This window comes from Cetorhinus maximus, chromosome 22, assembly GCF_964194155.1.
Source record: "Cetorhinus maximus chromosome 22, sCetMax3.hap1.1, whole genome shotgun sequence".
Lineage (NCBI taxonomy): Eukaryota > Metazoa > Chordata > Chondrichthyes > Lamniformes > Cetorhinidae > Cetorhinus > Cetorhinus maximus.
In genome coordinates, this window is record NC_135900.1 from 40,092,078 (window position 1) to 40,105,772 (window position 13,695).

The window sequence follows — 13,695 nt, forward strand, 5'->3', positions numbered from 1 at the left end:
AATGTGAAATAACATGCAACACATCCACTAGATCTGACTGACAGCAAGTCTTCACTTTAGGACAGTGACTACGTTTCAAAAGTACTTCGTTCGCTGTAAAACGCTTTGAGATGTCTGATGGTCGTGAAAATTGCTATATAAATGCAAGTCTTTATTTTCTTTTCAGACAACAATTGTACACAATCATCATTTTAAAACTGGGACCGTGTGATTGTGCATTTGTTTTATCGCAGTTCATTGTGCCACAGAATGGTTTGTGCTCAGTGAGTCATCAGTTTCAATTGTTATGACTTGCAGTGGTAGCCAGGAGTCTATGTGGAGGAGGTATAAATCAAGGACTAAGTCTGAACCTAGAAGATAACAGAGACTCCTAAAATGGTGAACTTTAACACAGAACAATAAACTGATAAGGTTTTCACTTGTTCTCTGACCATTTGTCTGTTTTTGATGTTTTCTTTAGGTGGATTTGCTACATTTTCATCTAGCTTCTCAGGTCTCTGTGAAGGAAAATCTACTCTAGTGCCAACAAGCATTTCACAGCCATGCTTACCTGTAACCAACACTGGCCCTACTCGCATTCTTCCTCATCTTTATCTTGGTTGCCAACGAGATGTGTTGGACAAGGTAAGGAATGTAGCTGCCAGTGTGCATAAACCTTTGACTTTGCACAGAATAGCCACCCCACCCACTGTAGTTAATTGACTTAGATTTTTCTATTAAAGTAACGTGTTTTTCTGCTTGCTTGAGATATTTGTGGCATTAATAATATCACTGAAAATATACAAGAAATAAATGTGGCGAGACTTTGATTAATTCAAAACCCACACAAGTTCATAGTTAAAATTGGGCACATAGTGTTTCTATAGCCAACTTTGTATATTACAATTATATGGTAGGGTCGTGACAGTGAAGCTCAAGTTTGAGACAGTGCTACCATTTTAACTGCACTGATTAGCATTCCATTGTATTTACATGCCTTCTGTTTTACTTCAAATATAGGAGCTAATGCAACAGATTGATATCGGCTATGTACTCAATGCAAGTAACACATGCCCAAAACCTGACTTTATCCCAGAGAGTCACTTCCTACGAGTTCCAGTCAATGACAGCTTTTGTGAGAAGATCTTGCCTTGGCTTGACAAGTCGGTAGAATTTATAGGTCAGTAGGGGCTTTGTTCTTGATTTTGAAATAATTTGTTAAGTTTTTTTAAGAGGTAATTTTGTTAATGCTTTCTTGTTGCGACTCTTCTGAAACTTGGACTGCAATTGTTGTTCTTTAGTCAGCCAGGAGGAGACGGTCATGTGAGAGAAGCTTGGGGTGCATGGCCCTGTCATGACCTCTCCCCTCCCTCATAGTGGAATGTTGTGTCTTCCATCTGACAGCTTTACGTTATTCCATTAGCATGGAAACTGTAAAATCTCTGATGTTGTTTTGATTTTTTAACATATGTATCCAGGTTTATGTACAGCATCAAACAAAGCTTTACTTAAAACTGGTTGTATAACGTTGGTTGGCGTAAATGTTCATGGAGTGCGATGGATCGAAATAATTGTTACCACTCAAATAGAGGAAGCAAATGTACTGCCTGTTGATAAAGTTTAACCACCTATTCATTTTGTGGATAAGTTTAATTTTCTTTTGTATTTTAGTACTTAACCAAAAGAGTTCTTTACATCAACCAATATAAAAATTCTAATTTACAAATTTTCCAAACACTGCCAGCTATTTAATGGAATTTTTGTGATTTATTCAGTGCCTGCTTGATGTGAGCAATCAATTTGTTTTCTCAAAGCTAAATTTGAAAGCGGAGAACAGACCAAGCCCAATATATATCGGGACTGATGACATCAAATCCATTCTTTGGTTAACCTAGCAGCATGCTGTTGAGTTTTCTTTCAGTCCCTTGATAAAACATGAGATTCGCAAAGATAGCTTGTGGAAAGGTCAAATTCATGAGTCAATCAATAATGAAAGTTTGAGGTAGCACCTAGATACATGCCAGAGCATCACCTAGCGACTAGGCAATGGGGTGAAGGGACTCAGGGAAAAGTGAATAAAATATAACATTTATAACAGTGAAAGCTAAACTTCTGGTTAAGAGTCAGTGTTGTAATATTGTAGGTCGTAATTTCAGTTTTAAAAAAAAAAATTGCTTAAAGTTCCTTCATTTTATTTCTAGAGAAAGCAAAGGCATCAAATGGCTGCGTGTTGGTGCACTGCTTGGCTGGAATTTCCCGTTCTGCCACCATTGCCATAGCTTATATAATGAAGAGAATGGATATGTCACTAGATGAAGCTTATAGGTAAGAAGTATTATGTTATCAGTTAGTAGTTTTTGCAGAGATTTTGTCACTGACTCTTAAGGTGAGTTAAAGCAGCAGAATGTAGAGATAGTAACAAATTAAAGGTATGAAGTTATTAACTATTTAAACAAAACATATAATCAAACCATAACCTAATCCTTAAAAAAAAGTTTGAGATGGCGGTAATATGGTTTGTGGCTGGTGTGTCATGTATGAATGACCAATTAAGCATTAGTGATCTAGCTATTGTTAAGTGAGATTTGATGGCATTGCCTTGATGTTGCTGATTTACTTCGCTATTAATTAGGAAAAACCTCATAGGTCAACAATTGGTTAAGTTGGATGTGCCCTTTTTGTGGTCGGTCATACTCATCAATTTTGCTCAATTAGATACCAGTGCTGTATGTGTAATGGAATAACGTGGCTAAGGGTGTGGCTAGTTCTGGTGTGCTGGTCTTCCACACTGCAGCCAGGATGATTTCAGGGCACATAGTCTATTCTGTGTCTTGTGCAAATTAGCTTTTTTTTATTGTTGCGGAGAAAACTGAATTGGTTAGAATCTGACATTTATAATAGGAGGAGGGGGATGTCCATGTGGTCTTGAGACGAGGCATTTTCAGGGCAGATGATGGAAGGGTCTGGGATTTTGGCTGATAAATATGATTCTATAAATACTATTATAGTAGACTCCAAATTTAGACACAGTCCCCAGATATAAGAGGGGAACTTTGCAGGGTTAATCGAGCTGGGATTATGAGAACCTTGTCCTGACCTGATGCCTGGGTCATTGCCCTTGTGTCCATCGGGTACTACTTTTATGGTTTTGTTGCGCAGCAACTGTTTTACAGCTGAATCGCTTGTGAGGCAACTTATAAAACCAATCAACTGGCAGAACGAGCAGTGTGTCCAGACTGCAGTACATGGGAGATTATGGACAGTGAGTTTTTCCACAAGTGAACATGCCTGCAGTAGATGTCTCTGGCTGGAGTCTCTCCGGCTCAGTGTTATTGAGCTCCAGTGCAAGTTGAAGACACTCCAACAAGTAAGAGGGGAGGAGTATTTGTACGGTTTGCTGTAGGCCATGGTCACACCTCATTGAGGTGAAGGTTCAGAAAGGGGTTGGTGTGACCGATTAGTGTACAGAATAAGGGGAAACCAGGTGGGATTAAAAAAAAAACAAGGATCCATAAAAGCGATCCTATCCAATGTGCAATGTACTTGCTACCTATGAGGAAAAGGGTGCAGGCTGTCAGAAGGACAGACAGAATGCTGACCATAACAGCTTTAGAGGAGGAAGCTTTCCAAAGGGAGGAGGGGAAGTGTATTGTGGCAGTTGTAGGGGATTTGATAATTGGGGGATTGAGAGACCCACATTGTTTGTTGCCTGCCTGGTGCCAGGGCAAGGGGCATCCCGAACTGGCTTGAAAGAAAGGATATTGGAGAGGGAAAGTGAGGATCCAGTTGTTGTGGTCCATGTTGGGACCTTTAACATAGGAAAGAGTAGAAAAACATCATTTTTCAGAATGCTAGGAGCTTTTTTTTTAAGACTTTAAGGACAATAATCTTTGGATTATTAGCTGAGCCATGTGCAAATTGACATAAGGATAAGCAGGTCAGGGAAGGAAAATGTGGCTGACAGAGTGGTGTCAGAAAGAGGGGTTTCATTTCATGGGACACTCAGATCAGTACAGGGACAAGAAAGAATTGTACGTTTAGGCAAGGCTCCGCCTGTACTGGCTGGAACAAGGGGCTTAATGGACAGAATAAAGAGGGCAATTATAAAGTCAGTGAACTAATAAATGGGAGAGAGGGTTCAGGTGGAAAAGTTAGTATAATTAATAGTTGTGAAAACAAATAAAAAAAGGAAGAGATTAGAGTAATAATCAGAAATTGTATCCGGTGCTACAGGTAAAGGAAAGACTAAAAGATAAAGCAATCTGGTGGTGGAGACTTTACAGGTAGAATAAATAAACATGAAAGAATTTACAACTGGAATGGGAATTGTGTATAAGTCCTTGGTAGTAACTGTGAAATGCTAGAATCTATTAATGCAGAGGTTAGACAAGCATGTGAAGGCAACGCGGTTTTAATGGGGAATTTAGGATCAGCAGATAAGCTCATAACAGGAAGATTTTCCCAATATGTTCTAGAACCAACAAAGGGACAGGCCATATTAGATTTAATAATGAGCAATGAACCAGATTTCTTTAAGAGCCTAATGCTGTGTGAATGTTTATCTAGTAGTGACTGTGATAAGATTGAGTTCAATGTTTTTGAAAAGGAGGGAATGCAAAATGACTCTTAAGATTCTAGATTTAGGTAAGGCTGGTTTCAACAGGATGACGTAGAGACTGTCCACAGTGAATTAGGCAAATCTGTTCATGGGTAAAATGACATGGGGATGTTACAATTTCTGTAAAGATTGATAACTTCGAAAAAGATTAATTTCCCAGTGACTGACTGAAAGAACTAAAGGACCAGATTTCATGTTTCAAGACTTTTAGTTACAGAAATCAACATAGCTCAAATGTTACTTAACAAGTCACTAATACAGTGAACTAAAGAAAAGGTACTTTTGCATTAACTAACTAAAGCGACCAAATATGTCTTACAAAACATTTCTACGCAATGCCTTTCTTCTGGCAGATATGTATCATTACAGGGACAGTTCTAGAGTCACTCCCAGCTTTCCAGTAGGTTCACCTCCCTACCACATCAGGTCAAAACTTCCAGAGTCCTTTGACAATTGTTCTACTCGGCCTGAGTTTTCCTGGATATAGTTACCCCAGCAAGGCACACCTTGGCAACTCTCCGTTCCTTAAATCTTCTGAACAGAAACTGAACAGTCACCAGCATCATGCTTGGTCACAAGCACAAAATAGTCCAGCTGCCTGCCCACAGAAGCATCCTTTTTCTGTGAAATACTGTGAAAAGATGTTATAACTGGCATCCAACACTTCAATGGGTTTCAGTTCAAGTTTCTCTATCCATGGCAACCGGATCACGCAGACATTTTTCGGAACTGAGATGGTTACCAAGACTTCATCATCCCTCTTTTCAGAAAGTTCTGTTTCACCTTCATTTTAAAGGCGACATTTTAAAACATAACCATCCTGTAAAGCTCAGCGTTCATGACGGGGCTGTTCAAAAAACAATTTAATGTGATTTGGAACAATTTTATACCCCAAAAGAGAAAGAGCTTGTCAAAAAAAAAAGCCATGGATGACTAAAGAAGTAAGGAACAACATGAAACTAAAAGAAAATGCATACAAGAATTAAAGAGATAAAAAGAATAGCAAAGGGTGACAAAACAGATAGAGCTACAAAAACGGCACATGAAAAAAAACTTGCAAGGAATATTGAAACGAAAACAAAAAACATCTACAGTTATATTAGGGAAAAGAGGGTGAAGAAGAACAGTGAAAGCCCTTAAAAACTAACTAGTAATATTATAAATAAAAATAAGGAAATGGTAGACATATAGAGCCCAGAGGCTAGCATGCTGGACAACCGAAGGAAAGTGTATTAAATCAGGAACAGAGATTAAGCAAAGTTGGTATAAGCAAATTTCCAGTAATGAAGAAAACAATGGCATTAAAGAGTGACCAATCTCCAGGACCAAATGGTTTTCAAATCCGGGTTTTCAAGGAAGTAGGTGAGAACATTGCAGATGCCCTATGATCTTCCAGTGTTCTCAGTTCAGGAACTGTTCCTACAGATTGTAAAATTGCATGTCACGCTGTTATTTTAGAATGGTGAGAGGGGAAACCAGGGACTATAGTCTGGTTAGTAATTTTCTGAGAGAGTCAAGAATTAAGGATAGAATGTTTGAACAGCATGAAAAATTTCAGCTGATCAAACAGCCGCATTGGAGTTTTAAAAAAAATTTGTTCATGGGATGTGGGCTGCGCTGGCAAGGCCAGCATTTATTGCCCTTGAGGAGATGGTGGTGTGCTGCTGCCTGGAACTGCTGCAGTCCAAGTGGTGTAGGTACACTACAGTGCTGTTAGGAAGGGAGTTAGGATTTTGACCCAGCGACAGTGAAGGAATGGCGATATATTTCCAAGTTAGGATGGTGTGTGGCTTGGAAGGCAACTTGCAGCTGGTGGTGTTCCCATGCATCTGTTGCCCTTGTCCTTCTAGGTAGTAGAGGTCGCAGGTTTGGAAGGTGCTGTTGAAGGAGCCTTGGTGAGTTGCTGCAGTGCATCTTGTAGATGGTACACACTGCTGCTACTGTGCATCAGTGATGGAGGGAGTTAATGTTGAAGGTGGTTGATGGGGTGCCAATCAAGTGGGTTGCTTTGTCCTGGATGGTGTCAAGCTTAAGTGTTGTGGGAGCTGTATTCATCCAGGCAAGTGGAGAGTATTCCATCACACCCCTGACTTTTGCCTTGTAGATGGATCGCTTAGCTCTAGCTATCACATGAAAGTAGTCCTGTGTTGTAGCTTTACCAGGCTGATACCTCATTTTAGATATGTGGTGCTGCTCCTGACATGCTCTCATGCACTCTTCATTGAACCAGTGTTGATCCCCTGGCTTGATAGTAATGGTAGGGTGGGGGATATGCTGAACTTTGAGGTTATACATTGTGGTTGAGTGAAATTCTGCTGATGGCCCACAGCACCTCGTGGATGCCCAGTCTTGAGTTGCTAGATCTGTTTGAAATCTACCCCATTTAGCACGGTGGTATTGCCACACAATATGATGGAGGGTATCCTCAATGTGAAGACAGGTCTTTGTCTCCACAGACTGTGTGGTAGTCACTCCTACCAATACTATCATGGACAGATGAATCTGCAACAGATAGATTGGTGGGGATGAGGTAGGGTAGGCTTTTCCCTCTTGTTGGTTCTGTCACCACCTGCCAAAATCCCAATCTAGTAGCTATGTCCATTAGGACTCAGCCTGCTCAAGATTCTACTGAGCCATGGATATTGAAGTCCCCACCCAGAGTATATTCTGTGCCCTTGCCACCCTCAGCGCTTCCTCCAAGTGGAGCCTCCATTCCAACATGGAGGAGTACTGCTTCATCAGCTGAGGGGGCAATGGTAGGTGGTAACGAACAAGAGGTTTCCTTGCCCATGTTTGACCTGATGCCATGAGACATCATGGGGTCCAGAGCTGAGGACTCAGAGAAATTCCCTCTGGACTGTATACCACACTGGACAGACCCACCTGAAGTCATGGCAGTCGGTGAGGTGGTGTCTGGAACATTGTCTGTAAGGTATGATTCTGAGTATGACTATGTCAGGCTGTTGCTTGACTAGCATTTGGGACAGCTCTCCCAATTTTGGCAGAAGCCCCCAGATGTTAGTAAGGAGGACATTGCAGTGTCAACAAGGCTGGATTTGCCATTGTCGTTCCTGGTGCCTAGGTTGATGCTGGTGATTTGTTGTGGTAACGGTTTGATATAGCCGAGCGGCTTGCTAGGCCGTTTCAAACGGCAGTTAAGAGTCAACCACATTTCTGTCGATCTGGAATCATGTGTAGGCCAGACCAGATAAGGAATGCAGATTTCTTTCCCTAAATGGCATTAGTGAACCAGATGAGTTTTTATGATAATCGACAATGGTTTCGTGGTCACCATTAGACTAGTTTTATATACCAAATTTATGGATTGAATTTAAGTTCCACTAGCTGCCATGTAGGATTTAAGCCCTTGTCCCCAGACCATTAACCTGAGCCTGTAGATTACTAGTCCAGTGACATTGCCACTGCCTCCCCCTTAAAGGGTGCAACCTGCATATTTGCATACCTGAACAATTAGAATTTTTTTTGAAAAGGTGACTGAAGTAGTGGGCAGGGGAATGTCTATGGATGGTATTTATATGGACTTCCAGAAGCCATTTATGAGAGAGACTTCAATCAAGAGACTATTAGCTAAAGTTGAAGCTCATGGAATTGAGGACAAATTATTAACCAGATTAGGTTGGCTCAATTGCAGTAGATAGAATAAGGATAATAGGTAGGTACACTTAGTTGGCAGGAAGTGAGTGGTATCATCTCACAGGAATCTGTGTTGAGGCCTGAACTCTTCACTATTTATGAATTATTTAGGTCTTTGGATAGAGAGCCACGTATCAAAGTTTGCTGATGACAAGTCAATAGCAGCATTGTAAGCTGTGTAGATAGAATCATAAAATTACATTTAATCTTTGGCAATTCTTTGTATGTTAATTTCAATGTAGACAAATGTGAGGTAATCCATGTTGGACGTAAAATGGATAGAACAGGATACCTTCTAGATGGTGAACAGATGAGAAGTCATGGAGGCCCAAATGTACACAAATCAAAATATCACGATCAGGTACAAAAAAACTAATAGAAGCTGGCCTTTAAATCTAGAGAGCCAGAATACAAGGGGTTAGAACATTTTGCTGCTGCTGTGTGAAAAAAAGCCTTGGTTAGACCACACCAGGAAGTACTGTGTTCAATTCTGGGCATCACATCTTAGGAAGGATAGACTGGCCCCAGAGGGAATGTAGTTTAAATTTAGTAGAATGATAGCTCTTGTATCCCTGGAATTTGGAAGATTAAGGGATGATTTGATTAAATTTTTAAGGTATCACCTCAAACTATTAGGATAGAGAGAGGAACTATGCTTAAAAACAAAAAACTACTGCAGATGCTGGAAATCCAAAACAAAAACAGAATTACCTGGAAAAACTCAGCAGGTCTGGCAGCATCGGAACGAGGACTCGAAACGTCAACTCTTTTTTTCTCCGCCGATGCTGCCAGACCTGCTGAGTTTTTCCGAGGAACTATGCTTGCTGGTTGAGGAATCGAGAACTAGGGGGCTTAGCCTAAGTTAGAGCCAGGCCTTTCAGGAGTGAAGTTTGGAAACACCTCTATATACAAAGTGTTGTAGAAATTTGGAACTCTCGAAAATGGCAGTCGATGCTGGACCAAATGCTAATTTTAAATTTGAGATTGATAGATATCTGTTAATCAAGGGGATATGGGGTAAAGGTGGGTATATGGAATAAGGTCACAGGTTAACCGTCATCTCATTCAGTGCAGAACAGGCTTGTGCGGCTAAATGGCCTACTCCTGTTCCTAAACTCCTATTAACAGTTAACTACTCATTTTGGGAGTAGAGTCAGTGTAGGCCGGACCAGGTAAGACTGGCAGATTCCCTCCCTTGAAGTGAATCAGTTCATTTTTCGACAGACATCAGTTTTCATAATATTCAGATGCATTCAATTAAAATTCACAGTTTGTGTTCATGGGATTTGGGTAAGCTAATTTAGTACCAAAAATACTGCAGTACTGTACTGGTTTTCTGGTTGGGGTGTCAGCATCTTTAGAAAACAAGGGGACATTTTCATAAAAACATTTTAAGATTTTTTTTGCACTATTCCTCCTGATCTGTAAAAAAAACCTTAATTATAAGAAGGAATGTTCCTCTCTACAAAGTGTAAACCTATTTCAGAAAGTAATAATGCATAGAAGAACTCCATCATCCTCTTCCCCTCCCTCCCACCCACCTCCCCCAGTGTCTGTTGTGAAAAAGAGTGAAGTCCAGAGTTTAGAGAAGCTGTAAATGTTGACCTTGTGGTTAATGGAAATTCTCTAGAATTGTTTTTGTAAATAATTCTACTAGATCAGCGACATGAGAAATACACAGTGCCCTAACAATATCTTCAAGATCCAAGTGAGAACTAATATGAATATTTTGGAAAAGTTTGCACAGCTTAATATGTGTTGTAGTATGAACATTGAGCAACATATTACACTACAGTTTGAGAATTATTAAATGTGCACCTTACTTTTGCTTTCTTTAATTTAAATTCATACCATCTATCCCTTAAAACAAAATTAGTAAACCTTCCTACAAAGACATTAGTCCCAGAACTGGTCCCAATACCTGAAGGCCTCTACCCTGCACCACTTCTCCAGGGCACCATATTGTATTACAGTTGGAGAGGAATTATCAAATGTGCACACTTTGTCTAACTGCTTTCTTTGTACTAAATTCAATTAGTCTGTCCCTGAAAAGTGTGATTAAAGCACTGCTGTTTAATCAGATTGCATAATCTCATGAAGTGATACAGAACACAATTATTAGCTGCTGTATATTTGGGATAGTAGTAAGCTCCTGATTTGAATCTAAGACATGAAGTTTTTTGTCATATAGAAATTTTTAGAATATTTAAAAGAAACAACATATCGAGAAGTGTTCTAGAGGGATGAGGATGAACTCATTAACTGATAACTGGGCTACAACCCTAAAAACAGCCAAATAAATGAGTGCAAGGCACTCTGCATTGAAAAGGGGAACAGACAAGTTGTGGGCCAAGTTGGAACCAATAATATAATAGGAAAAAGGTTGAGGTCCTTCAAGTTCCTGAACTCTGAAACTTCAGAGTTTCACCTGAAAGAAAAATGAAAGGACAGGACCTCAAAAGCTAATAATCATCTCCGGGTTACTCCCAGTGCCATATATTAGTGAATCTAGGAGCAAGGATATTGCGGGTAAATGTTTTAATTTATGCCAAATATACCACAGCTATTAAAAGCGTTGTGTGTCATGGAGGCAGGTGGGTGATGGGCATCTCCCCCCCCCCTGCCCCCCCACCCATAAATTTGATAAATCCCCCTGGCATTTGCCTGGCAGCAACAATTATTCCTACCATTGGCAACTGCAGCTCAATGGCTACTCTAAGCATTAAAATAGCACAGTTGAGCATTTAGTTTTTGTTCTGAGTATCAACTGGGGTTGTGGGGTAAAAACCCATCAAGCTACTCCCACATTCTCCTGTTTGCCCAAGCTACATTGAAGTGCTATCTTCATCATAGATGAAGAATCCTCCTTTATGGTGGCTATCAATAGTGGGGAAGGATTAATACTCTTTAAACAGTTAATCACAAAAATGCTCTTTAAATTTTGCTGGTTTAATTACCAATTTAGTTACGTTGCATCAAATAAACACAGGTAAGCCTATTTTTGGAACAAATGTTTTCTGGAATTTAGCTACTTGTGGTAATCCATCTCATTTGAGGAAATTAAATTTGCTTTTGTTTTTAAGATTTGTCAAGGAGAAGAGACCAACCATTTCACCCAACTTTAACTTTCTTGGCCAGTTGCTGGATTTTGAGAAAAAGTTGAAGACTCAGACTGGACAAACAGGAACCATTACCAAACTAAAATTCCTGCAGTTAGAGCGACCTGGGGAACAGAGGATGACCCAGGATAGTGGCTATTTTGATACTGTAACAGAGAACCAAGCTTTTACATCCACTACCTCAGAGACTATGGATCAGAACCCTACTGCACCTATTACACCTTTATCTGCACTTATGGAATCCACTGTTTCCAATCTGGAAGAAGAACATTTTCTGGCTCAAGGAATCAATGGACTTAGTCTGTCCTTAGACAGACTAGAGGACAACAACCGGTTAAAACGTTCATTTTCGTTAGACATAAAGTCTGTATCATATCCTATAAGTGCTAGTGGAGGTGCTAATTCTGCACCAATTGCTGCTTCTGCGGAAGATAGTTGTGATCCTTTGAAGGAATCAAATGCAGGTGAATCGAGCCGGTTCTGTTTCTTCTCATCAGCTCAGAAAGAAGTGGAACAGCTTTCAGAACACACTACACCTATTGTGGTGGAAGTAAACACAAAACAGCCACAAACCATATGGGAACAAGGAACACCAAAAAGTGCAGCTATTCCTTCAGCACAAACAGCATCAAGCACAAACACAATGCCTAGAACACTCCTGTACCCCCTGCACAGAAGTGGTAGCATGGAGGATAACTACAGAACAAACTTCCTCCTAGGTCTTTCTAGTAGCCAACAGCATTTAGCAACATCTGCAGCAGGAATGGGGCTCAAAGGATGGCATTCAGATATACTCTCACCTCAAACTTCAACTGCATCATTAGCCAATACCTGGTACTTTGCAACAGAAGCGTTGGCAGGCCAATCTCCCCAGTTTTTGTCAAGTTCTACTCTGTTTGGTGGTGCCACAGCCTACTCAGCATTTAGCTGCAGTCAACTACCATCAGGCTGTGACCAGTCAGGGACGGTGCGTCGGCGTGAGAAGCACTGTGACCGCCGAGATTCCAGGCGCAGCTGGCATGAGGAAAGCCCATATGAAAAACAATACAAACGCCGCAGCTGTCAAATGGAATTTGAAGAAGGCATGAATGAAAGCAGGTCCCGGGAGGACCTGGGAAAAATTGGAAGTCAGTCCAGCTTTTCTGGCAGCATGGAGATCATTGAAGTTTCCTGAAGAATGCTAAAATACAGACTCTGGTGATTCAGTCAAGTTATGATTCAAATGTAGACAGTTTCTGCAAAACTGCACTTCATAACTTCAGCCAGGGACTTCAATAATCTAGAATATTGTTGCTCAAGTGCTACAGGTGATGACTGTCTGTTCAATCAATTAATTCAACATACAAATATCTTATCTAATCAATGCAATTTTGCATAATTGTCAGGCTTTCTGTATGCATTGGAAAAATCCAGTTAGCATTATGTAATTGTCCAATAATGCACTTTGCCTCTGAAGACTGAGCCAAGTTCCATGGAGATTTCTTTTAAATTCCAGACAAGCTGGCAGAATCTGGATATCTGGTGTAATCTTAGCTTATCTGATGCAAATGTCTTTGCATCTGTAAATAAATGGTGTAACTATCTTGATTTGAATTTATGGATAGGTAATGTGCCAGTGCTGCTTAGAGCAAATACCTCAGAATTTTAAAGCTTATACTGTATGTAGTATTCAGCAAATCAAATCTCAGGTCTTACTTGATACAGATGAGATTTCCAGTTTTTGGCTAGGTTTGAATTTAAATTGCTAATGTGGACTGCTAAATTAGCACTGAGAAAACATCTGTGTGTACATTTACTTGTGGCCATATAATAATAAGACAGAATCAAGTACAAGCAGAGGTATAAATAAAACAGATAAGTGAATTGTATGCAGAGTGCATGAGATGCAGGTTAGAATGTTTGTGGGAGTCCTCTGGTGGAGATGTGCTGGGAACTTGTTCAGGATGGTACAACGTGTCTGCACATGAAGCTATTTTGTTCAAATGTGTAATGTATGAAGCGTTGTCAATGGATGACTGACAAAAAGTTCTTCATCTTGAGGTGAAATGATAAGCACATTTTTAAATAAAATCTGAGATGGTACCTGTTACATACAAGTGTAGTTTAAATAGTGTGTCAAGTTGATGCTCTGCTATAATGCCAGAAAGTAAATCATACCTTGTGCTCCAACTACTATGGATGCAGAAAATGCTGGAAATATTCTCTCTACAGATACTACCTGACCTACTGAGTATTTTCATGTTTTGCTATGTTTCCAAGGAGACCTGAAAGTGACTTAAAAATTACCATTTCCTACCTTTCATGATAATAAAAGGCCTCCATTTT

General features: G+C 40.1%; 1 protein-coding gene across 2 annotated transcripts in view; it reads left to right on the top strand.

Annotated features, from left to right (window-relative positions):
* The window catches only part of dusp16 (dual specificity phosphatase 16), a 109,126-nt gene extending 95,660 nt beyond the window's left edge, over positions 1 to 13,466 (top strand). For both annotated transcript variants that reach the window (XM_078568141.1, XM_078568142.1), the window contains exons 4-7: positions 461 to 624; positions 1,000 to 1,159; positions 2,181 to 2,304; positions 11,335 to 13,466. In XM_078568141.1, coding sequence (XP_078424267.1) covers positions 461 to 624; positions 1,000 to 1,159; positions 2,181 to 2,304; positions 11,335 to 12,544 — 1,658 coding nt within the window. In that variant the 3' untranslated portion in view covers positions 12,545 to 13,466. The remainder of the gene's footprint in view (positions 1 to 460; positions 625 to 999; positions 1,160 to 2,180; positions 2,305 to 11,334) is intronic.
* The last annotated feature ends 229 nt before the right edge of the window (positions 13,467 to 13,695 follow it).